Consider the following 25,172-nt stretch of genomic DNA (forward strand, 5'->3'; position numbering starts at 1 on the left):
GCAAGCGTGCGTACGGGTGCACAAATTTTGTACGTGGAACCAAACTCGTCTATTTTTTATTAATAAATTCATTGTTCACCTATCAATCGAGATTTGAATTTTTAGGTAGAAATTCGTACTTGATAATGTTTCGATCAGAATTTATTATGGTTCTGTATTCTATTCGAAATTGAATTCCTCTTATATGTACACTGTATAAGGAATTACGTTTTTAAATAAATATAAAGAAATTAGTATATGCCTTATGTTCTTGCAGCAGTGATAACAAATGTAAAAATGTCTTATCAAATTTTTTTTGAAAGATTTATGTTATCCATATTATTATTATTATCTTAATAATATCTATAAGATTATTATTATATCTTGTAATATTTATCACACACACACACACATTTTATCAGAGCTGCGTAGATAAATGTATTTATTCGTTCATTATAAAAAAAATTTTTAAATGATAATTTTGTTTCTTCATAATGTAACATACTAATTCTTTAAATATTTATTTAAAATTGTGAACTTCGTTCGATATAGAAAAATTATTCAGTTTTAAAGTATCTGAATAAATATATCTATGTCGAATAATAAACACGTGATTTGATTCAATATATTTTTTGTTACTTTCATGCATTCAAAAGAACGGTGTAGAATCATGTTATTACAAAAACGATCTGTATTTTTCCCCGTTCAGTTTATCTCCATCGTTTGATTCAACTGCTTGAATCTATTCATTTTTCAAGCGCTTTACTTAGCGAGACAATAGTCCGAAATCGTTTTATCGTTTTACGGAAGAAACTCGCGGAGAGAACGAACGAAAACTAGACGGAATACTAGGTTCTTTTCTCTATGGAATTGTAAGTTTAATACGTCGTGGTTTTACTACTAATGTCATTACGAAAGTAAATTCGATATTGATTTCAATACGTTGCTTCTGAAAAAAATTCTTTCTCGATTTTTATTGTCTTTGCCTTCTATCATTATTTAAACAAGATATTGTTTGATAATAACAGTATGATCATTGAAACAACAAATATTTCTTTTATCTTTGAACATTTCGGTAACTCGATAGAATAATTGATAGAAATGTTACAAAGATACGATCGTTGATATTTAATATTTTCTTTTCCTTTCAACAAAGAAGCAACAAGAAATAACTATAAGAAAGAAAAAAAGAAAGAAAGAAAGAAAGAAGGAAGGAAAAAAAGAGAATTTTCTTGAATTCCGTCGAATAATTTCCCTGAAGAAAGAAGGTGCAAGGAGAAATAAATGAGACATATCGTATTTTCTTTCTTAAAATGTGCATTGGCGTGTTTCGTTACACATTTACGTAATTACCCTCGTTCTGTCTGACAAAGATTTGGTGTATCGAGATTATCGGTTGATTCTTATCTTTAAACAATAATCTTTGCTAGTCGTAGTAACAGTAGGCAATAATAGAAAAGGAAGAAGAAGAAATCGTAGGTGATATTCATTGGTAAAATTTTGAATCTTTCATATTTTCTACCGAGAGAATACGCTATATAATTTAAATTTCTCTATGATCTAGCCTTACTCAGTAAGCCATTGTAAGGCGCGGAATTCAAATGTTGAGTCGCTACTGACTCTGAATTGAGAATATTTCTTTAAGTGAGAATAACATTTTCTTTCCTTATTTTTTTTTTCTTTCTTTCTTTCATTCTATCTTCCTTTTTTCTTTCGTTATGAATTTTTTCACGTTGAGATGGATTCTTCGGATAGGGTTATTGAACGAGAAAGAGTCATAAGAAGAGGTTTGAACTCTAGGAAATGTGTCTCATGGATAATTCATCCTCTCATTTCACGATTCTCTATAGCCAGAAAAAGGCCTTTACCGAGTAACAAGCAAGGGCCTCGAAAAAAAGGAAAAGCTTTTTCTCATCCTGCTATATACATACGTTACTCTACGATATCTGGGCCTGTTATCTGTTAGTGTAGCTTTTTAAACTCGCCGATGAAGTCGTTTCAATCTTCTCTATAGTTTGCTCTCATAATCTGGAGGAAAGAATCTCCTTTAGATTTTCAACTTTATTGTATACTTTTATTTTTATTTTAAGGATCTCTTCTTCGATAAGCTCGAAGAAAAAAAGAGCAAGTTTTTCGAATTCGAAAAGAACTTCGGTAGTTCTAAATTTAATTCTCGTTAATGAACAAACGAGAACGTTTCCGTTAGAAATTTAAATTCGATTCGTTAAATCTGAGTTCGTAGTTCTTTCCGAATTATCAAAGTTCATATTTTAAGTTCACTGCAAATATCAAGGTTATATATCCCGTAGCAATCATAAATTTGATGCTGAAATCAATACAGTGAATCGATGAGATATTTAAGAGATTGTTTAGTCTTTCTGGCATCGTAAAGAAATGAAGAAAAGATCTCTAGTTCATTGAGATATCGTAGAATTAATGTTGTCGAGGAATAATGAACTTTCTCGCTTATACTCTTTCTCTTTCTTTCTCTCTGACATACAGTTTAGTGAGTGATCGCAGCGTATTGGTATTTGCGGAGGTATCTGGCAAGTGGCAAAAAGGGGGAGGATGAACAACTTCGAGCTATTTGTGACGATGTTCGATATCGATCGCTATTTCTCATGACAGCCAGAAAGCAATAGAGGGAGAGGAAGAGAGAGGGGGGAGAGAGATTTTCCAATGGCAGGACTGTAATTTTCCATATGAACTTTATCAAGTTCTTTGTTATACATTTAGACACGCACGAGTTGAAAAGCACGTTTAGTTATACTTTTTTCACAATTACGAGAATTTCCAGTGTTAAAATTTCAATGGAATCCCTTCGTTATGTAACGGTCAACCTACATACCTTCTTGTACATGGAAACGTTATGGGAATGTCAGTAAAACATAAGTATAGGGTTCATGCTTTTTGCCTCACGTTTTTTATTCCATTGGAAAGTTTCGTTTTAATTCGAATTGCTTCGTAAATTTAAAAAATATTTCTTCTTTGATAGATGTCCATTACTTTTTTAATCTCCAAGATACTTTCACGTGTTTCTATTAGAAAATATTGCTTTTCGTAATAGTTTTCATTCAAGTGTAATAGTAATTTTAAAAAGATCACTACTCTCTTTCTTTCTCTTGATGTTAGATATAAAGGAAATTTATTTTTCACATATCGAGATAGACTCGTCTGTGTTGTTGCTCGAAGAACTTTAGAAGAATCTTTCGGCGTTATTTATGGAACTTAACGTCCATGAAAAGTTTCTTGGATTTATTTATTCCCTCTCTCCTTCTCGACATCGTTTTCATTCGTTTGATACATTCCACTAGCCCATCTTATTCGGTTCTCTTGGGAAAGATTTTCGAAAGGAAACGTTTTTATCACTGCTAATCGAATGTTTTATGAGCCAAGAAAGTTTTATATCTTTTACTATCTATCTTTTACTATCTCGAAAGATTTTCGAAATTTTTATATCAAGAATGATTCGGGTTCAATAAGCAGAAAAAAAAATTAGCTTGACGAATAGAATAAATATTTTGAAAGATTAAAATTACTCGATTCTCTTGTTCTTATTTTCTATTTGTCGTGATTTATCGTTTAATTCTCGAGTAAACATCATTTCTATGTTGTATCGGTATAGACGGGACACGTAAGAGCTCGATACCGAATGTTTTATTTTCTGATCAGTTATTTTACCATTTTCTATAGTGGCGTATATATTTTATATGTACATGTTTGGATAACACTGCGTATATAATGAAATCATGGATTCAGCAATTTTTGACACGGTTTTGTCAGTAGAAAGTGCATATGTTGATTTCTGTAAACAACGAATAGGTTGCCTACGAATGGAACATATTCGTAATAACGGATTCAAACTATTCATTTGTTTTATCATATAACATTAATCCTGACCAGTCGATGTTTAATTGTTCGAGCAAATATAAGAAAGTTGTAAGGAGAGAGTGGGCTACGATAAAAAATAGAACCGTGTGAACATAACAATCGGTTGATACCAACTCGGTAAAATTACCGATACGGTCGAAACGCATGTCGCGTGAATTTACAATGAAGCATTATTCATCGTACATCATATACATTCGACAAACCGAAAACAAATTATTCTCATTCGTGTGAAACAACGTATGAAGCAACGTATAAAATTATTTTATTAATTTATTTTATTATTACATTTTGCACTCGAGAGGTGACTCTCACTCACCACATGATTTAATGCCGCAACTCGAGAGGTGACTCTCGCTCACCATATGTTCAGCGATCAACATTACACCAGCTTTATCTTGAGTGAACAATTATTTAAACTGAAATGCCACTTGACAGGAACAATCTTAACGAATAGGAAGCATTTGCCAAATCAAAAAAAAAAACAAAATTCCGCAAGAAATCGACAGTAGCATACCGCAAAAGAAATACCTTAGTTTTAGCATGGAAGGACCAAGAGGATCGTCACGTGCTTGACCAATTGGAATAATGCAGGAATGAGTATGGTAAAAAGAATTTTACGAGGTGATATTGAAATTACCGTCAAAAAGTCTAATGTTGTAATAAATTATATAAAATATATGGGCAGTGTCAATCGTGCAGATCAGTATGCCTCAACGTACTGTTTTTTAGGAAAATCCTTGAAATGGTGGCGTAAATTTTTTTTTGGGGTCTGGAAATTTGTGCAATAAATTCATATATTCTTTATAAAATCATTGAACAGCAGAGAAGATAACAGCCGCTTAATCAATTGCGGTATGTAAAAACCTTAATTCATCAACTGATTGGAGATTTTCACCAAATACGTGATCGAACTTCAACTTCAACCTCCGATTCCGAAAAGATCCGCCTGAATGGAAAGCTACATAACATTCTAACAGGAGTTAAGAAAAATTGTAAAGTCTGCTCTCAAAGAAATAAATTCGGCAAAAGACATCAAATATATTATTGTGATACTTGTCCCGAAAAGTCGGGCATCCATCTCGGCAATTGTTATATAAAATATCATACAAAGCAAAATTAAAAAGACTAATGTTTAAGAAATTATCTTCGTAAAGATGTAAAGATACATAACATGTTAAAATATAAAAGTTTTATAGGATAATTTGTGTGTGTAATCATTTTAAGTTAGAGGTAAGAAATTCACCAAAAGCACTACAAAACATCTCGAGTTGCTGATTCGTCCGCGCGAAAACGGCCCCGAGTGCAAAGGGTTAATATATTCCCAATTGCTGAAGTATTAATTTTATTCTACTCTGTGTAACGGGATTCTATGATTTAATATTATGCTAATGTATGTAAAAAAAAGAATAATTTTATCTTCCTTTAATATTTTTTAAATAAATTTTCAGGCATAAAACACTTTTAATATTTGATTCTATGATAATTAATAAAATAGATCTCTTTGTATAAAGCTACTTTATAGAATTTGATAATAGAATTACATAATAAATTTCACTTTTTCTTTCATTTTTTTGCAAACTAAAAATAAGTATATAAGTATATCTCAATATCTATAAAAGTAAGAAAGAAATCTTGAAAAAAGACAATCTTTAATTTGATTTATTCGAATATTCATTCTTTTTCACTCTTACAATCACTTAGTATGTTTGATAAATTATAATTTAAATTTTTTATAGTAAAATATGTTATATTCATTTTGAAGAAAAGAAATTGAAAACACAGATAACTTTAAATCAAATAATTATAATGTAACACCTTAAGAAATTTCATAAGGATTGATATAGAAATATTCATTTATACTTTTAGAAAATAAATCGCTTCTCATAGTCATAAAAAAACTGTTACTAAAGAATTGTCAAATAAATTTTTCATATGAGATAATATATTAATAATATTAGGAACTTATAAAACCCATCAAAATGATGAATTTCAGATTTATTGTTTTAGAATTATTAAAATCATATTTCTTACAAAAGTATTAACTATAAATATAATTTTTTTAATTTAACTTTTTAATAACAACTTTACTTTTTATTAATCAACTGGAATGTTATTCGTTAATCGCCGAAAATAATTCATTCTCAAACGATTGTTGTAATTCTGCATTTATGTATATGAATTACGATAATTTTATCCAAGACTTTAAAAGGATCGTTTATTTTCTTATTTTCATTATATATTACATATATATCAGACTTTATATTGTGCTTATATTAAGTAGTTATGAATTGTTCTTAATGGCATATAACTTTGAAGTCAAATATAACTATACACTTTGTAAAGTTTTATTTCATTTTTTTATCACAATATTAATTATAATATTTATTAATATCTGTTTGCTAATAAAGTGTATTTATATTTATTTGCTAATAAATTATATCAAATTTTTTTTTTTTTTTTTTTAGAATTGAGAAGAATTTATAAAGATAAAATGTTGCATCAACTGTTTTACTGTATATTTTTTTAAATATTTTCGATAGCTAGAAAAACTAATTAACATTTTTCTTGAATATTTCATTCAAAATCTGTATGTTTCAAGTTTTTAAATGTAAAATTACGAATGTAAAATAAAAAAACGAACAATTGTATTTATATTCATTGTTTTTCATCAATCAGTCTGAGAAAACATCGAGATTTTTAATTAGAGATAAGATTTGAAATACTTCGAATCATTTCGGATGTTTTGTTTATTTTGGTGATAAATTCGAATCACTGCAGTCCTAATTCGAAATGTGTGAAGTCTTGATAAATGTAGAGTCTTTTATCACTTTTGTTGTTTTGGTAATGGACTCATTTCGAATCGTTTCGAATTTGTATCATAAGTTTGAGCCCAATTCCAAGCTTATACTCTGGGAAGTTTTAATCGTCAACTCATATGTTTCAAAGTCTTCAAAGTTTCGATAGGTTTTGAAAACCTGACGAATAATCAATATTTTAAAGCTTTTTGTTTACTTCTGTTCAAGCAGCATCGTCAACATGAAATATAAAAAAATCTGGAGAATTCCAATTAATAGAAATACATTTGTTTACATTATTCACTTTTATAGCATGCAATACATATTATGAATGTTGTGATTTTGAACAATTTGTGAATTATGAATATGAAAGTGGAAAAAATAAGTTTAGTTTCTATATATGTATTACTTATTCAATAGTGAAATCGTATTTAAAGTTAATCTGATGTAATATGATATATATGGAGTATAGAGTGTAGTAATTATATTTAAAGTTAAGTAAGTAATAAGGTCATTTTTAAAATTCACGGTTTTTTATTTTTAACTTTAAGATGTTTCATTTTAACAATGAAATTTATATATAAAAAGAAATCATTATGATAAAAAAATCGAAATCATATACCCAAATCCGGATTTCCTGATAATGAGTACCTGGGAAAGTAAAAGCATTAATCAGTATCAAACATAAATACATTAAAACATACATTTTAAATATAAATATCTTGTTACTGAACAAATACATAATAACAAAGTAGCGGTGTAAGATTTGATATATTGCGCATAGAAAGAATTTCTTGTTTTTAGTACAACGAAAGTGATAAAAGAATCGAAATTTATCAAGACTTGGAAGACTTGCAAGTTTCGAATCAGATTCGGAATGATTTGGAAATGGTGCCTCAAATCTCACAATCTATTGTCATCCGAAGAACGAAATCGACGAAAGATTTTAGATTTATTAGATTGTTGACTTTATCAAGATTTCGACACTTATGTTAATAACTTTAAGCTTTGAAAAAACTTTAAACTTCGAAACATTTGAAGTTGTTATTTGTCTTTATTCGAATAAGTATTTCAGATCCTATCATTAATCGTAACACTCTGTAGCCTAATTCTTTGTCGTATCTATTATTTTATTATATTTTATAACTATTGTATATACTAATCAACATTTTTCTTGAATATTTCATTAAAAATCATGTAATATGTAATATGTAATATGTAATATCTAATATTACATGTAATATGTAACTAGTATAGTTATACTGTATCAAGTATAACTTCAACTTAAAATATTAAATGAAGTAAAAATTAAGATAACAATTCATTTGTCGTCGATAAAATTAAAAAAATATAGAAACATAAATGAGTGACTTTGAAGATGTGTTTATACAGGATTAAATGATAATTCCTTTGCTAAGATAGTTCGAAGATAATTCGAGGCAGATAAAAGAAACTTAGGAATGCTTGGGTAAACCTTGACCTCGCCATATTGCAATAGGGTCGTTGGTCCGCGAGTGTTTACCCTGTGTCAGTCGGCACGAGAATAGAACCAGGGCAGTCTAGATCGCCAAGAAAGGTCTTGTTGCTGTGTGCAACAAGAGGATACATATATTCGTATCGCATTCCCGAATTAAAACTTTATCTTGATCTTAATTCTCTTCCTATTTGACTCCATTACCGATACGAACTAAATACAGTAAGAAGTTACAGAAATATATAGGATATTCTATTGAACTGAATAAAACATCTTTTCTTTTCTTTTCATAAAAACTGTTTGACGTAATAACTTAACTCAATTATCATCTATATGTCTATTTAAGTTTTTCCATAACGTTCGTGAAAGAACAATAGAAACAGGAGAATTAGGATGGGTGAAGCAATTATTTGCAATTATTGATTATTATAGAAACTGATATTTAACGAGTATTTTCTAATAAATATCGACTGATTGCTGAACAGTCATAGTCGATTTACAAGGAAACGAATGAATCGTTCTATTTATTTATACATATGGCTTTTATCCAATTACAAAATATTAACTTATATTGATGTCTAGTCATACTTGACATAAAATTTCAAAGAATTTTATTATGTTTTTATATTTTCATTTTTTTCTTAAATAAGAAATTATTTTTCTAATATGCAAAAATATGTTAGAGAAAATTTGTATGGATAATTTACAAAAATCATCTTATATAAATATCGAGTCGCACTCAGCAAAGGATTTCAAAAAATGTTTTGCAATGTTTTTACATATACACTTTTTAATTTCTTGTATTTTAAAAGAGTTTTTATGGATGGCTAAATTGTAGATATATTAATAATAATAAAAGATCTCTTTATCTAGCTGAAGATGGAGTATTCAACGAGAGACATTTATTATTGTTAAATTAAAAGATTGATGACCAGATTAAAATGTGTCATGTATCGATGATGATCATGTGCTCATAACCGAACGATAAATTACGCGCGAATAAACTGGCAAATAATTTATCTACCGATCGATATCTCCATTGAAATGTATGCAAGCTTTTCTTTTTATTATTCTCTCTCTTTCTTTCTCTCGTTTTTTTTCTTGTTTTCTTTCTTGTTTTCTTTCTTGTTTTCTTTTATACTGTTCTAACATTCTAAGAAACTGGATATGGCAAGAATCGAACACTAGGCTTTATCTATTTGTGTCAAGGTTACATTGATTTTCTTTTCGAACTTTTTCCATCTTTTCGGACAACAACCAATTTGAGTTTATTTACCTATTTCTATGTGTGCGTATATGTATGTATACAATATATATGTATATTTCGTATGATTAGAAAGAAATCTTTGTTTAGCAAATGCATCCGAACTTACGTATATGTGTAATATCAATTTTTATTTTTGTATTTTTTAAAATAAAATTTATCTTTATTTTATAGACACTTTTAGAATAAAAATATAAAATAATTTTAAAACGTATCTAATTTTTGTAAAAATATTCTCTTGAGAGTTTTGCAAGTCGAACGATTAATTTGGTACGTAGTTGTTTATTGCTTATGTGTACGTGCGAATTCGCGCGTGCCATTTTGCTGTTTATGATAACCACGGTTGCGTTTGATCGTCCTTGAAATCGACTGTAGTTGAGTCTAGACTAGGTCGACGAATCCAATTTCAATGGATTCAAACAATAGGCAGGATGGATCAGACGTAATTGTGATTATGTCTTGACATGGAACTTTGTTCTTTTTTTTTTCTTTTTTTCTTTTTTTCTTATTATAGTAAAGAAAAAACATCATTGTGTACCGGTTAAAACTATTGACCGTGTTCATTCACTAATTCTTTCGTACATTTATTCGTTTATTTGTTTATTCGTCCTTCCTATGCCCATTTCTTTTCGCTATGTTTTTCTACTAGTTTTTGTAAACTTGTATTATATTCCAACGTCATTCAGAAAAAATATGCTTGTTTGCTACTACACATGAAGCGGAACTAATTGCGTTTCGTAGGTATTTTGCAACGTTGAAAATGAATTCGCTGCTGTAAAAACTTGTTATCGTGTCCTATTTCCAAGATAAGAAGGAAAAAATGAATTTAAAAATGTTTAATATTATAGGAAAGTGTCATGCCTGTATCTTTTCTTAATACAATTTAAATATGTAAGTATCATTATTAAAGCTATTGAAGTAAAATCTTGTTTTTAAAATGTGTTTCTTCATACTCTAATTATAAACTACAATTAAATTAAACTTTATATTTCTAAATCTTTTTAAAATAAAAAGAATGTGATTCTTATCTCTTACATTTAGTAAGATAGCAAGTAAAGCAAAAAAAAAGGAAGAAGAAATATATCAATGAAAAATCGAATGATTTAAATATCCCGCGAATTTTGTTTTCGAAAGAAATTATTGTTTCCACGAAGTTCTCACACACGTGATTGTTATTGAATTCTTCCTTGTAAGTTTTGGCAAACGGTAAGGTAGCACGTGCGATTGTGTGTACTTAACGTCGGTAATTTGCGATAAGTCGACTGTCGTTAACGACGAAACGACTAGCACCATTCCCACGAGAAACACTTGTGAAATTTTCATCACCAGGAATATTCATAGGTGGTCCCTCCTTGAGGAGAGACCATCTACCATATGAAAACATATTTTGGCATATCCGAGACACTCCTCGAGTTCACGAGAGCTATTTATGTCGAATGGGCGTTTTGGCAGGCAAAGATTTAATGAAGCTAAAACGTTTACTCTGCTATAGACATCGATTGACTTTTGAATCAAAATACGAAACCTTCCTAAAGATCGTGAATAGAAGATTAACGAACGATGAATTTTACGATCAAAGATGTTCTGTTATATGATAATAAATTATTATATAAGTACGTTGAAAATTAGACTGACCGAATTTTCGAAAGACTGTCGCTATAATACTACTAATTTTACTACTATTTAATATAATATTTACTATTAATTTTATTATTTAATATAATATTTACTACTAATTTTACTACTAATACTATTAACCCCTTGACATACAAATAAAACGGAACTTAATGCGACCGAAAAATACTATTTAATTTAGCTCAACTGAACGAACAGCTACGTGGAAGCTGATAAAGAGTACATTTTATTTTGAAATTTTGATTTTTATTAATCAGATTGATACATAATGTTAATCCTTTGACATACAATAACGAATTAGACTCGTCATTCATTTCATGTGCCACTGTAGACTTTGACGAGTTTGACTCGTCATTGTATGTCAAGGGGTTAATAACCGATGAATTTGACGATAGATGACTTTTAATGAAATAGTTTCTTTATTTGATATTAAATTATTATATAAATATTTTAAAAATTAGGCACGTGAAATCTATAATTTTTATTTCATCCTGCGCTTTAATATGATCACACTTGTAACAAAGTTTAATTATATTCGCTTTCGCAGAAAACGGGTCCATCGGTTAGATGCACTTGGAAATATCGTAGAATAAAAGAGCTTTATCATCGACCTAGTTTCGTCAATGCCATCACGAAAATCGATTCTATTCAATTTCGACGAGTATAGTCAGTACTCACATAAACTCGATCTTATCATTGATCGTTAAAGACGAGCGGAGAGAGAAGAAATAGCAGAGAGAGGGAGGAGAGAAAAGATGTGCGGTCGAAGTCGATCGAAGGAATTTCTATGAATTCGTCATCGAATTATATCGACTAGTCATAGAGAACGCTTACCCTTTTCTCTATTTTCTGTGAATGTCAGATCTAGAAGTAGCTTGAGAAAGAGAGAGAAAGATGGCTAGATTCTATCGACTAACCGGACGCAGCTGATGATCTCACTACAGCAGAGCAACGGCAACGAACCGTTTTCTCTTCTCTTTTCTCATCTCGACGGACTTCTCATCGCGAAAGTACGTATAAACGAAGTGTGCCGAGTCGCTTTTGGCCATCTTCCACGCGGAAAATAGTTTTGGGGCGCCTTAGTTCTTCGGACCACTTGCCAGAACTTGCTACGAGTCCCTCGAGTTTTCGATTTCCCCAATTTTAATGCCGATAAGATGTTACTGCTTCTTATTTGTCTTCTTTTTATTTTGTCGTTATTTGTTCCTCCGATTCTCTCTCTCCCTCTCTCTCTCTCTCCCTCTCTCTCTCTCTCTCTCTCTCTCTCTCTCTCTCTCTCTCTCTCTCTCTCTCTCTCTCTCTCCTTACCTTCAATTTTTTCGATAAGTTTACGAATCAATTTTGTCAGTTCTTTTTTAGATATTTATTCCTAAATACAATCGATTTTGTTTTAGTAACTTATGAATATTCATCATTCAAATTTATTTATATTCATTTAAGACAATTAAAATTCCCAAAAGCTACATAAAATATTAATTTTTTGGGAAATAAAAAATTTTGATAGTAACGAAGTTTTTCACTAAAATTTTCCCAACATATCTGTTTTACGTTCGCATTGCAAGAACTTTGCAAGAAACATGATTTTTTCTTCGCATATTTAAATGAGGAATTGCTTGTTTTACGGATTCTTATGGAATCTCTGTATCAGGTAAAGAGGCTTCACGTAATAATAAGCGAAAGGAAGGAAGGATCAAAGACAATGACATGTGGGAGTTGGAAACCTATAGGAAATTGTGTGAGAATTTGTGAAAGCAAGAGCGAGATAAAAAATATTCTCTTCTGTGAATTATTATGTTTCTATTCTCTTTCTATTTATTTTGTGAAAATAATGTGAAAAGCAATAAAGTTCGGCTTATCACGAAAACAATTAAATCACCGAAAGTTTATAATCTTCGTTATCGTTTCATTTAATTTTCTTGTGCATAATTTAGTTTTTGTCAATCGATTTTCTCATTCTTATTTTCATACTAAACAAAAAGATAAAATAGCGATACGGTATTTAAATTTCGCGGGCTTCCATTTTTTTTATCCTTCTTTCGAACATCACGAATTATTGGTCAAGTTCTTGTTGTTCTTTCCCTTTGAATGTTGTGAAATATACGATAAAGGAAATATGACGTATTTCGGGACAAAAATTTCTCTTTCTCTCAATTTCGCTTTATTTGTACTCGTCCATCATTCAACGTCGTTTTTTGCACTGTCGCAAGGTCTTGGAGCTCTTGATGATTTCTTTTATTTTCATGCTCCTTTTCTCTTTTTTTCCTTTTTTTTTATTCTGCTTCCGTTCGAAGTTCCATCACGACTACCGTGCTAATACTCTCTCGCATTCTTTTTCCTTCTCCTTTTCGTGGCTTCTCGCTCTTTATCTTCCACTTTATCTAGTGAGCCTCGAGCTACCCTTCGTGACATTGGCACATTTTCAGGGTTAACAAAGGATGGGGCTAACGAAAGTTGTATAGACAGAGAAAGAGAGAAAGAGAAGGAGAAACGAAGAACAAGAGCAGATAGGCACAAAGAGAAAAAGAGTGAGAGTGAGAGAGAGAGAGAGAGAGAGAGAGAGAGAGAGAGAGAGAGAGAAAGTATTCTTATTTTTTTTCTGTAGAAATCGAAAGTTAGGCTCTTTATTCCTCATCTCTTCGTCTTCACTACGATCAAACGCGTCTGGTAAGTTGCCAGTTTTTTCAGGGGGTTTCACGATTGACATCGAATCGACGAAAGGAAACCTTTACGAAGTTTGCAAAGTGACGGACATTAAAATTCTTGAAAGATTTTTAAAAATTCGATTCTCCTCGTTATGGACGGAAGAGAATTAGAATAATGAATTGTAATAAAGAAAGCATTTTTTTTTTCCTTTTTTTTTATTGCTAATTATCGCCGAGTACAATGAACTCTGAAATTTAAAAAGTTCATGTACCATATGTGAAGTATGTGTCTTGACTTTTAAAGGAAATTTCTTCTATCCTAGTAGCAGAATAAATTTCTCCAAAAGTTCTTATCAGATGATTTTATAAAAAATATCTTAAAAACGCTTTACATTTTTTAACTTTGGTACGAGAGGGCAAAATTCTTTTGTTTTTGTTTGTTTTTTCTTTTTTGTTTTTATTTATTTTAATTCTTCGCATGCTTCATATACCATACATCTATTTAAAACATACGGTGCACTTCCGCTTAATCTAAAAAAAAGAAGTTATTCATTTGCGAAAAGCATTCGCATATTTTTGTAACTCAGTGCACACAAATTATATATATGCATATATATATACATATATATATGTTTGATGAGACAGCAACGTTTGTCAGATCGTAGCGATCCTTCGACGATCCTTTTTAGGATATTTGTAAAGACAAAGAAAAACGAGAAATAAATAAATAAAACTAAAAACAAAAGAAAATAAAAAAAATCGAAGCATAAAAAACAACTTTGAATATCTGTAAGATGCCGTCCGTGTCACACCACTTTCGCAATTGTGCACCTACGAAGAGATCGTTCAAGAGAACGGCCGGCTCTAAATATTAAATAATAATAGTGTATGTTTCTTTGCTTATAATTTGCTTATAGCGTTCAACTTTAACTAACATATATAAATACATACACATATAGATACATATACATATATGTATATATACATGTATGTATATATGTATTATATATTAGTTTCAATGTATACATCTATTCTTTTTATGTGTATACATATATGTGTGCGTATATATGTCTTTTTGTAAATACAAATATCCTTTATTATTCGTATAATTGTATTCATATCCATAATAATTTGTTAATATATTTAAAATTGATTGTGTTTTATAGAGAAGCTAACAACGACAATTCTTTTCTACAAGGGAAGCAAGCAAAACTTTTGTATGGTACGATCTGTGTAATAAATCAGACACGTTTGAACGTGCTCTCTTGCTATATTTTAAACGTCGAAAATTTCACGTTTGGCTTTTCTTCGCGAGAAAACATAAGAAGAAAAGTTTACGAAGACGTCATTAACAGACGGCAACCTTATAAAACGTAAATGTGAAAGCGTGGCGAAAATAATAATGTTCTTATAAATGAATCGATATTCACAATATTACTATATATTGAAGATAAAGCGATGTTCAGGAAGCTTAGTAACTATTAATATTTTAGAGGAGAAAAAAGAAATTATATTTTTCATTTTTTTTATTGTGGCCTACGTCATATATTCAAATTCATTTATTTCAATGCATCATGTGAGATCAAAAGGAAAAAGATTGCAGCTGTTCACGATGCGAGGACTTTATTCTGAGAGTTTGAGAAACTCTGTTATTGCGTGTGTAGGTGCAGAGTATGCATGGTTTAAACACATATACATATATACATCTGGTAAAGTAAAAGGATCGTGCGCAATGTGCCACGCATAGCATGCTCGTTTCCTTTCCTCCACCTCTCTCTCTCTCTCTCTCTCTCTCTCTCTCTCTCTCTCTCTTTCTCTCTCTCTCTCTCTATGGTATTCCTCTCTATTGCTGTCTCTCTTTTTCTCCCTTCTTCACTCTTTCTTTCTGTCTGCCTCTTTCTATTGGAGTATTCGTACGTTTATTACGTCGTTCCCTATCGCAACTCGTTGGGGAGGCCAGTAACGGTGCTTGGCGTATGACTGTATTCACAACGCCGTTACGCTAGTTTTACCAGCTGATACCTGCTCTATAGGAGAGACAAAGATACATGACTCGCTGGATAGATACAAGAAAGATTCTTTTTTGAAGATTATTTTACCTTAATCAATTATCTAAGCGAGATAGATAGGACGATTTTTAGAACAAGATTTTAAACGGGCTTTCTCGGTCGTTGATAATTATGAAAAATTTGAAATTATACATGAAACAAATTTGTACTCGTGAAGTTTTTATTAGACGAAAAAATAAATTAATTGTTGCAATGTTCAATTTGAAATGACGCCAAAGAAAGTGGAATAAAAGAGTTTTTCATTTTAAAGTAAACTAGGACAATTTGGCTTTGGTTACTCTTATTCTAAACGATAGATCTTCACATGAAAGTAAAAGAAATGTCAATGGTCAAATACTGTTTTAGTATATCAAAGTATAGAGTGAGAAAAAAATGAAAGAAATGTAACGGAAGCGAAAGCATGATTATTGACAGTCATCAATTCTGGCACAAAATTTGAATTATGGATGAAAAGTTACTTTTTAGTATATTTAATTTGAAACGAGTATAAATATATATATATATATATATATATATATATATATATAAATATATATATATATATATTTATTTATTTATTTATATATATACACAAACACACACATTATACGAGTGCAATAATAGATTAATTTTCATGTTACAATATCGTATATGACGAATGTACGTGTAATACCTTGCAAATTCTGTTATGCATTTAATGTACTAATTGACTGGATGCATCATTGCATTAAATTGATAGCCTTGATTTTTTGGCATGAACATACATTGGCATAAATGACTGTAAAATCGAGCCGGAAAAACAACGAGTTGACGTTAATCCTGCGCCAAATTTCTTCGATTTCGATGTTCTTTTTGATGATAGTCTACATCGTGGTGTTCATTTCACCTACTGTTAACATGAACATCGTTCTTCCTTAAACGCATTGAAAGTAATATGAAGAACTTAGAACTTTTTTGATGTTACAATATATCAAATATTCATAATCGTTACATTCGTATATGTCTTTTTTTATAAATTAATTTGTTTGAAATTATATCGAGGTATAGGTATATTTATATATAAGACACATTAAATTGCTTGTGCTTTTTCATTGATTAAACAATATACAAAAAATCCTTCAGAGATCATCCATTACATAAAGTGGAAGAGCAAGATGAGATATCCGAATTTACTGATGAATTTCATTGATAATAGAAAACCCGTTCTAGGCCTTATAGTTTGAAGGTGCGATTAGGGAATATTTAGCCTTGATGTTAGAGGGAATAATGGGAATTCAAACATCCCTAAAATCGTAGCCAAGCTAGTCATTGAAAGAACCATTGATGGTGACTCAGTTTTAGTCTTTTTTCTCTCTTTCCCCCTCTTTCTTTTTGGTCCGCCAAACATTTTGGAATTTACAATTTGGCCCACTTAGGTAAAACTTTTGGAACTTTTCAGTTAAAAGATAGTGAATTATATTTCCTTTTTTTATCTTTATTCCATTTTATTTTATATATGTTTTCAAATCTCTAAGGGCAATTTCAACTTAAAACCGATATGATTTTAATACCAACATTATGCCAATCGATATATAAATGAATACTGATATTTTCTCGGTTTTTTTTATTATAAATATGGTAAATTTAGACTAAGATATTTTTCTTTCTCAATAATTAAAAACATATTTAAAAAATATGTTTTTAATATTTAAAATATGTTATAAAATATGTTATAAAAATATGTCTCAATAATTACAAACTACTTTATAAATAAGAATATATTTAACAATTAACTTATGAATTTATATTTTTGTTCTAAGTATTAATATATCGTTAAAGATATCATCAGATAAATTATATTTTAATAGCGATAGTACGCATTTTAAAGATGAGTACAATTTTTGCGTCATTGTGTAACAGATTAGAAGAAGCTCATAATTTTTTAATTATAAAATGAAGAATTTTGCTAAGTACAATTCGGTAAGTACAATTTAATGAATATTTGAAAATGTATGTCGTAAGATAGTGCTAATAGCTCTGTCATAAAACATTTGGGTCTCCGGTGTTGGTCGGTCATTAGAAATATTCTTAAGATGGTTCTTTTTATATGCGTTTGCAAAGCTTTATACTATGAATTCTCATGATTGCAATTTTTGTTAGATTTTGATAATCAAGAGTTCATTCGAAAAATAAAGATATTTTACACGAGATTACCTTTTCAGATTAAAAAGAAATATTTTTTCTTTGTAAGAATCATAAACAAATTTTTAAGAGTAATTTTTCTGAAACAATGATCTCGTGTAAAAAATCTTTATTTTTTGAATGAGACGTTAATGGATCATCGAAATCGCACAAATATTTCGATGAGCAGAATTTATAGCGTAATAGAATCTTGCAACACACTGCATGAATTTCATACAGATTTGCTTGTATCGTTACACTATCTCATATCGAGAAAATGGTGCATGTTAGTTGCGTCTTATTTTTACTTATCAGATTACTTTGGAAAAACGAGTTAGTTATAGATTTTTTAAAAATTATTCCTATGATATTTAGATGTATATCATTGATTATGGTCTATCAGTGATAATAATCATTCAGAATAATGCGATATTTATTATCACCATCTACTTGTTAGTGTTTTGTTTTCTTGTTACATTGTTTTTCCTTCAAAACTAATGAATACGTTTCTCTAGTCCTTTCGTGCATTACTTCTTTTAAGCCATTTTGGACACAGTTGTCTTTTTATATTTCTGACTCGATGTTCATACGCATTTAGCTGTATATCATTTATATATACGTACATAGAAATTTATTAATGTTCCGATTAAGTCCGCAAACTGATGTTTATAAGAGAAGCTATCTCTTGACGTATGGCAGATATGATCGTAATCAAATCTCAACTATAATCCTAATGGCCCATAAACAATATGGTAAGACAAACAAGGAATAAAGTTGCAATATATTTTGCAACGGGACATAAGTATATTTATTAGTTTCTTCTATACAATATTATTACCAATTTATTATTATAATAACAGATTTTAGGCAGATGCAAAAAAGTAATGTACGTAACCTCAATCGAGTATAAGCAAAGCATCAATATCTCTCTACTACTAATCGCACGTTTCGTTCCTTTTACGGAGGTATGTATTGACTTCGTACCAGTTGTTCTGTGAAATTCAACGAAAGCACTTTATGTCTGATGTCTCAACTTAGTTCTTCAATTCATCCGCGCTGACAGCGTAAGGGGTACAATCTTTTTACATAAGCATACACACCGATACGGTGAATCGAGAAAAGGAACAGGTTTTTCTTAATGCACTTTTAGTTCATTTTATTTTCTGCATCTGTTGTCGCTAAAGCCATACATATCTCGAACCATATTAGATGAACAGCCTTAATCCCTAACAAATAGTGTACTAATAAAAGTTATAGGAAAGAATATAATTTTTCGATCGTCGAAATAAAAGATAGCACAGTTATCGAATAGACTGCATCGATTGATATCGCGACACTTGGCGTTTAAGATAGACATTCCGTTGATTGCAACATCGTATTCTTTTTCATTCACGATCATACTATAGATATTATAAAAAAAAATGGCGTTACGTAATTACATATTTTGGTTTTGATTTTATTTATTATTTTAATTTTCATACTATATCGGTTTCGATATAATTTTTCTAACATGACATCGTTAATAAAATAACAATGGTTTTAAATTTCTGTTTTCAAATACCTTCAAAATTGTAATAAAATAGAAAAATTACAAATATTATCGGTATTTTTTATATACCAATATAATAGAAGTCTATGCTTTGATTCATATAGTGTATTTATGATCAGCAAGACATAGATACACTACGTGCTGAGACACCTGTGTCCCTACACCTATGTCCTGACACGGTGTACTAACGTCAGGGTTGTATCTAAGGTTTCAAATCAATCAGCGGCTACGTAATTGGAGAACGGAAAACAAAGTGGCGTAACCATAGTAACATCCGTGATCTTTCCACTGAAAGACTCTGTGCCGCTGTCGTGACTGAAGGTTACGTACACTAATCGTTGCATCCTTATTTTATCCATGCAGTTTTCAGCCAACTCTCTCGAACTTCCATCTCTGATCCCAGATTTACTACACCGCTATTACCACTAACCCTATTCAATAGTCTTTCCTAGCGCGTTGCCTCTTGAACAAAAGAGAGAGGAGAAGGGGGAACGAAAGAGATAAGGGTGAACGTTCTCTCTTTCTCATTGTTTTAAACAAGTACGATGGAATAAAATGATAAGTCGAGGAGGGTATCGGAATCGGAAATTTCAAGTTTCACTCAAGTTATACCCATTTTGTCAAGCACTGTTTGTACGATATTTATTAAGAAATTTAAAATTAATCGTTTCTAGACTTCGTGTAATCCTTCCCGAGAAAATCCTTTACATTGGAATAAATTATACGTAATTTAAGTTTTAGAGTATTAACGTGGCTTATATATCCATACATATTTACATATATAAATATTAGGATTTTACATTGTGGACGTATCTATAAAATTGCATGTATCGTATATAATTCAATAAAGATTCAATAAAGATGAAAGCTAAGATAATAAAATGTTACGATGAAAAAAGGATTTATTTTAATTTTGTAAAGGATGAATAATCAAAAAATATTATTATACATTTTTGCAGTTTTCACGCACTAATTTTTTTATCTATTTGGCGAAGAATTTCATGTTGAAAAACTGTCATTCTATATTTCTATGTTCTCGTTTCTAGCACTATAGCAATGAAATACAAACTGAATTAAATGTTCGAAGGCTTAATCGTGTCATTATTGGTTCAGTATTAAAGACACGTTTTCGCGAGGAGTAGTTTCCGACAGATAATAAGGATTTCTGGTAATCCTGTATGCCCTGAAGGAAATTCCCTCGTTTCTTCTCTACAGAATTTCATCTTCCAAAGCCTTTTTCTCATTGACAATGGTCACAGTATGAATTTTTTTGAAATTTTTTGAGAGTTCTCTTGAGTATGGAGTATCAGACACAATGTATATATAAAGTTCGTTTTCTCGGAGATTCCCTAAGAATAATGTTATCATTTCTATCAGAATATCTCATGATTCTTAGCCAATTATAACTTGTTAGATGTAATAATGTCGTATGAATAAATTTCGAAATTGTTATACAGGGTGTAGGTTTAGAGTATTTCTATGAATAAATAACATAATAAATGTTAATAGATTTTTATTCGGGATTTGATATTCTTTCTAATTTTTATGTAAAAGATATAGAATTTCACTTAAAAAAGAAAAAGAAAACAAAATTTTTTTCGATAAGTCTCTTAATATCATAATTTTTGTATACAATAATTTTCATAAAACGTTATTTTGAAATAACTCGAATGTTAGCTGCTTATATCTTGTACATCTTACGATATTATGCATATGAAATAGTCGTTTACATAAAAAAATAAATATATACAGAATTTTCTTCTTTCTTAATATAAATAATTAATTCATTTCTGAGAATCTCTCAAGAATCTCTTAAAATCCGAAGAATTTATCATCGATTTAGAATCTTGTTGAAAGAGAAAAGAGATTTTCAAAGGATTTCATGGGGACGAAACCAAATAGGCTACTTCAGAGTCTGGTCGAGTTGGTGCCGCTAGCTCGTTAGAAGGCCATCCTTGATCGAGCGTCGCTTTGTTTTTTTCTTCACTGTATTTTACGAGGGGCTAAACGTCTCAAACGGTGATATGTAGTGCAGCAACTCTCTCTCTCTCCCCCCCTCTCCTCCCCCCCTCTCTCTCTCTCTTTCTCGCTTGCTCGCCAACAATGGAGTTGAGAATTTCTTCCCCATCCTAACGTTGGCACGTTAATATTGCCGTTGCTGCGAATGCAGTTTACACGCTGGTGCAACGGCCCTCGACGAGTCTTTGAGGCACATGAATAGGTCTCCCAACTGACGGAAGTGCTTTGTGGCTTTGATTATTCCACTTTGATATCGGGAACATCGATATACATCGCTTCTCCCTCTCTCTGTCTCTCTCTCTCTCTCCCTTCGTCTTCCTCTTCCTCTCTCTTGCATTCGTCTGTTCGTTTCTTTTGATTGACACAAAGGGTTAAATGCCAAGGATGAGAAGCTGAAATTCGAAAAACATTTTCGAAATGAATATTTTCGTTGAAAGTTCTTTCTTATATTTTGCTGAGCTATATTGTAACCTGTGGAATTTTCTTTTTCGATCTATAAACATTCATTTTGATAGTTAAAAAAAGATAAAAAAGATAAATATCTCAATTCTGTTTATATTTCGAGATTTATTTAAAATAGGGAAAAGGATTAAACGCGAGGATTAAAAGTGCGGATTCAAACTAATTGGACAATATTTAATATTTCTTGTAAAGACTCGTAAGGAATATTACTCGTAAAACTTTCGTTCCAAGTACTTTTGTAAGATCGTGTAAATCCAACTCTTTAGAGAGTATCATTCGTCTGGTTTCGATGTTGTTGTTCGTTAATTGATAAATAAAGCCTTTTAAAAGTTCGGTCTACATTTAATGGTTGTTTCAATATATACGATACATGACGCAAGACACTATTTTCTATTTTTGCACGTAATTCGTTGAATGACTATATTCGAACGTCTCTTCTCTTTTTTGTTTCTACTTCGTTCTCTCTCTTTCACATAAAAGAAAATTTTATCGTTTCAATCTAAAAATATCGCTGATAGGATGTCTCTCTCTCTCTCTCTCTCTCTTTCTCTTTCTCTTTCTCTCTTTTTCTCTCTTTTTCTATCTGTTTTCATCTCATAATTGATTTAGGTGCAAGTACGAGTAAGTAGCGAGAAAAAATCCCGTAAATTATCTATGTAGTAGTTACGATGTCGCGTATTGATTTTATGGTGACGCCAAATACGAGCTACTATGGTTGTATTATAAGGGTTAAAATTGTAATGTTCGTGTGTTAGAAAATTGTGGAAATGATTTTGGTATACGAAACTCATGGAAAATATTGATCGCACTAAGCCAACATAAAGCCCACATTGCAAAGTTGCCAGCTTACTTGAAAGGATCAAATTTTGTTCGATGTACTTTGTAATCGAGTTTGAGCTTCAAATTGGAAAAAGAGATCTTTTCTTTTCCTTTTATTTTTAAATCCTATTTCAAACGATCATTACTTTTGTCCTTGTTTATACGACAAGATTGAGTAGCGTTCGTGTTTCCACAGCACGTGATCTTTGCGCTTTTTATGTTTTATCTTTCATGCGTTGGCTTTGATAACAACGTATCGAACTAATTAACAAAACCGGATGTAAAATAGCGATCATAACAGGTACGTCTGTACTTTCTATCTCTTTCTCTTTCTCTTCCTCTTTTTCTTTCTTTTCCTTATTTTTTTTCTATCAAACACTTTTGATTTGTTAACAAATAACTGATAAGGGAAAGACAAAGATAGCCATCGGTCATTATCTTTTCACAATTCGAAAAGTTTTATCCTTTTCAACAAACTTTTCGTATCTACTCGATTGCCATATCGAGAGAAAAAAAGGAAAATAATCTAAAGGTAGTAGCTTATAGTAGTTGGGGGAAAGTAATAGCAGTTGTTAGGGTTAGGTTACGTTAAAGATGCTACGACGTAAAGGCATAACTCATGTTACGTGACACAAGTGACGTAGATGTAATGCCAGTGAGGAATAATGTAATGTCGTGTATTTCCTCGAGAGGGAAATCTCCTAGTAACGGTGCTCATCTTCATGTCTGCCCGATATATACCCAAGGTAGAAATTGACATTGATTGCATCTAAATATAAAAATTTCTTCTTTTTTTTTTTTGTATCTGCACACGATTTTCCGAAATACTTCCGGATTATTAAATCGTTATCTAGATAATGTATATTATTTTAACCAACCGAATTCATTCTTGAAATTAGATTTATTGATTTGAGTTTAATAAATAATACAATTGTGCAACAACCTTACCGACTTATTTGGTCGGTAAAAGTTCCGTTATCTTTGCTTTTCTGTTCTACGATGGGGTGATAAGAAGGGGTTGAAAATATACATGTAACAAACCCTTGTCGGTAAAGGTCGGTAATGTAGAAAATGATACGCTTCGGCATATCTTTAATAGAAAAAAGTGGAAGATCGAATCCTACTTTTCTAGTGTCGATAAAAAGGATAACTCGTACGATAATAATGATAATGTCAGGCAATTTGTAATATTTACAATCTTTAATAATCGTTTTTCTATTATTTTCTATTTATAGCTAAGAAACAAAATGGCGCTGCCCTTCGAACGAACAGCCTGGGCTCTGGCGCGAGAACGCCTCCTCTTGAAAGGAAAAGCAAATTTTCAGCCCTTGGTAGACTTTTTAAACCTTGGAAATGGAAGCGGAAAAAGAAATCGGACAAATTTGAAGCCGCTTCATTATGTAAGCAAAAATAAATCGAATTAAATAGATAGAAAAAGAAAGGAGTGAGAGGGAAGATAAAGAATATAAAAAAAATTGTACGATCCTGAAATCGTCGAATATATAATTATTTCTTTTTAACTTTTTTTCCAGCCCTTGAAAGAAAAATCTCTGTACGTGCTAGTAGAGACGAATTGGTACAAAAGGGAATCTTATTACCAGTTATAAGATCGACATCGTTTCCGGAAAATGGTGAGTGTATTCAAAATACATATATATGGTCTTTTTTTAAGATTAAATTTCTTTCGAAATGATTTGTCGACGAAATTAATAGTAAAAAAGAATGAATGAAGACATTTCAAGATACAACGAGTAATAATTGTCTTTCTTTTAAAGCTTCTTAGCTCATATTTGTTAAACAATAACCAGCTATCGAATGAATTGCTTAGTTAATTAGTTACTTAGTTATAAATTTTCTTTAGAGAAACTAGAACTGACCAAGTTTAGAATGTTTAATAGTTATTCTAGAATTACTTAGCACGATAACGTAGACACATATCTTAACTTCAACGATGTCTGTCAAGTCTAAACTTCATGACAAGCAATCTCTGTAGTTATGGATTCAAGAGATATACAACTTGATCCTTCCTTAGCTTTCTATGCAAATGCATCCATAATCCTATAAGTATGCGTATGGAATTTCATACAGCTATTTGTCAGACATATTCGTTTAAACATATTCATTTAGCTGTAGTAGGTGCATCTATCGATTAATTCAAATTATAAAAATTGATATTTTATGGAATTTCAGAAACGATAAGTGACTTGATGGACATGCAGAAGCCACCGAGTCCTCAGCAAACTCCTCAGCAACAACTATCGCAGCAACAATCTCAACAGCAACAACAGCAACAGCAACTGCAACAACAACTGCAACAGCAACAACAACAGTCGCAACAGATTCAATCGCAGCAGCAGCAGCAACAGCAGCAGCAGCAACAACAACAACAACAACAACAGCAGCAGCAGCCGCAGCAGCAGCAACAGCAACAACAA

General features: G+C 30.8%; 1 protein-coding gene and 1 long non-coding RNA gene across 2 annotated transcripts in view; both read left to right on the forward strand.

The window, feature by feature from the left end:
- LOC124422309 (phosphatase and actin regulator 4) overlaps positions 1–25,172 on the forward strand; it is a 123,273-nt gene that overhangs the window by 2,129 nt on the left and 95,972 nt on the right. Inside the window, exons 2-4 of the mRNA XM_046958602.1 lie at positions 23,973–24,137; positions 24,270–24,368; positions 24,928–24,991. Of these exons, the coding sequence (XP_046814558.1) occupies positions 23,973–24,137; positions 24,270–24,368; positions 24,928–24,991 (328 nt within the window). The remainder of the gene's footprint in view (positions 1–23,972; positions 24,138–24,269; positions 24,369–24,927; positions 24,992–25,172) is intronic.
- Positions 477–5,071, forward strand: LOC124422342. The gene is made up of 2 exons (XR_006941849.1): positions 477–4,472; positions 4,600–5,071. It is a non-coding gene; the product is annotated as an uncharacterized LOC124422342 (long non-coding RNA).

Source organism: Vespa crabro, chromosome 1, assembly GCF_910589235.1.
Source record: "Vespa crabro chromosome 1, iyVesCrab1.2, whole genome shotgun sequence".
Classification (NCBI taxonomy): domain Eukaryota; kingdom Metazoa; phylum Arthropoda; class Insecta; order Hymenoptera; family Vespidae; genus Vespa; species Vespa crabro.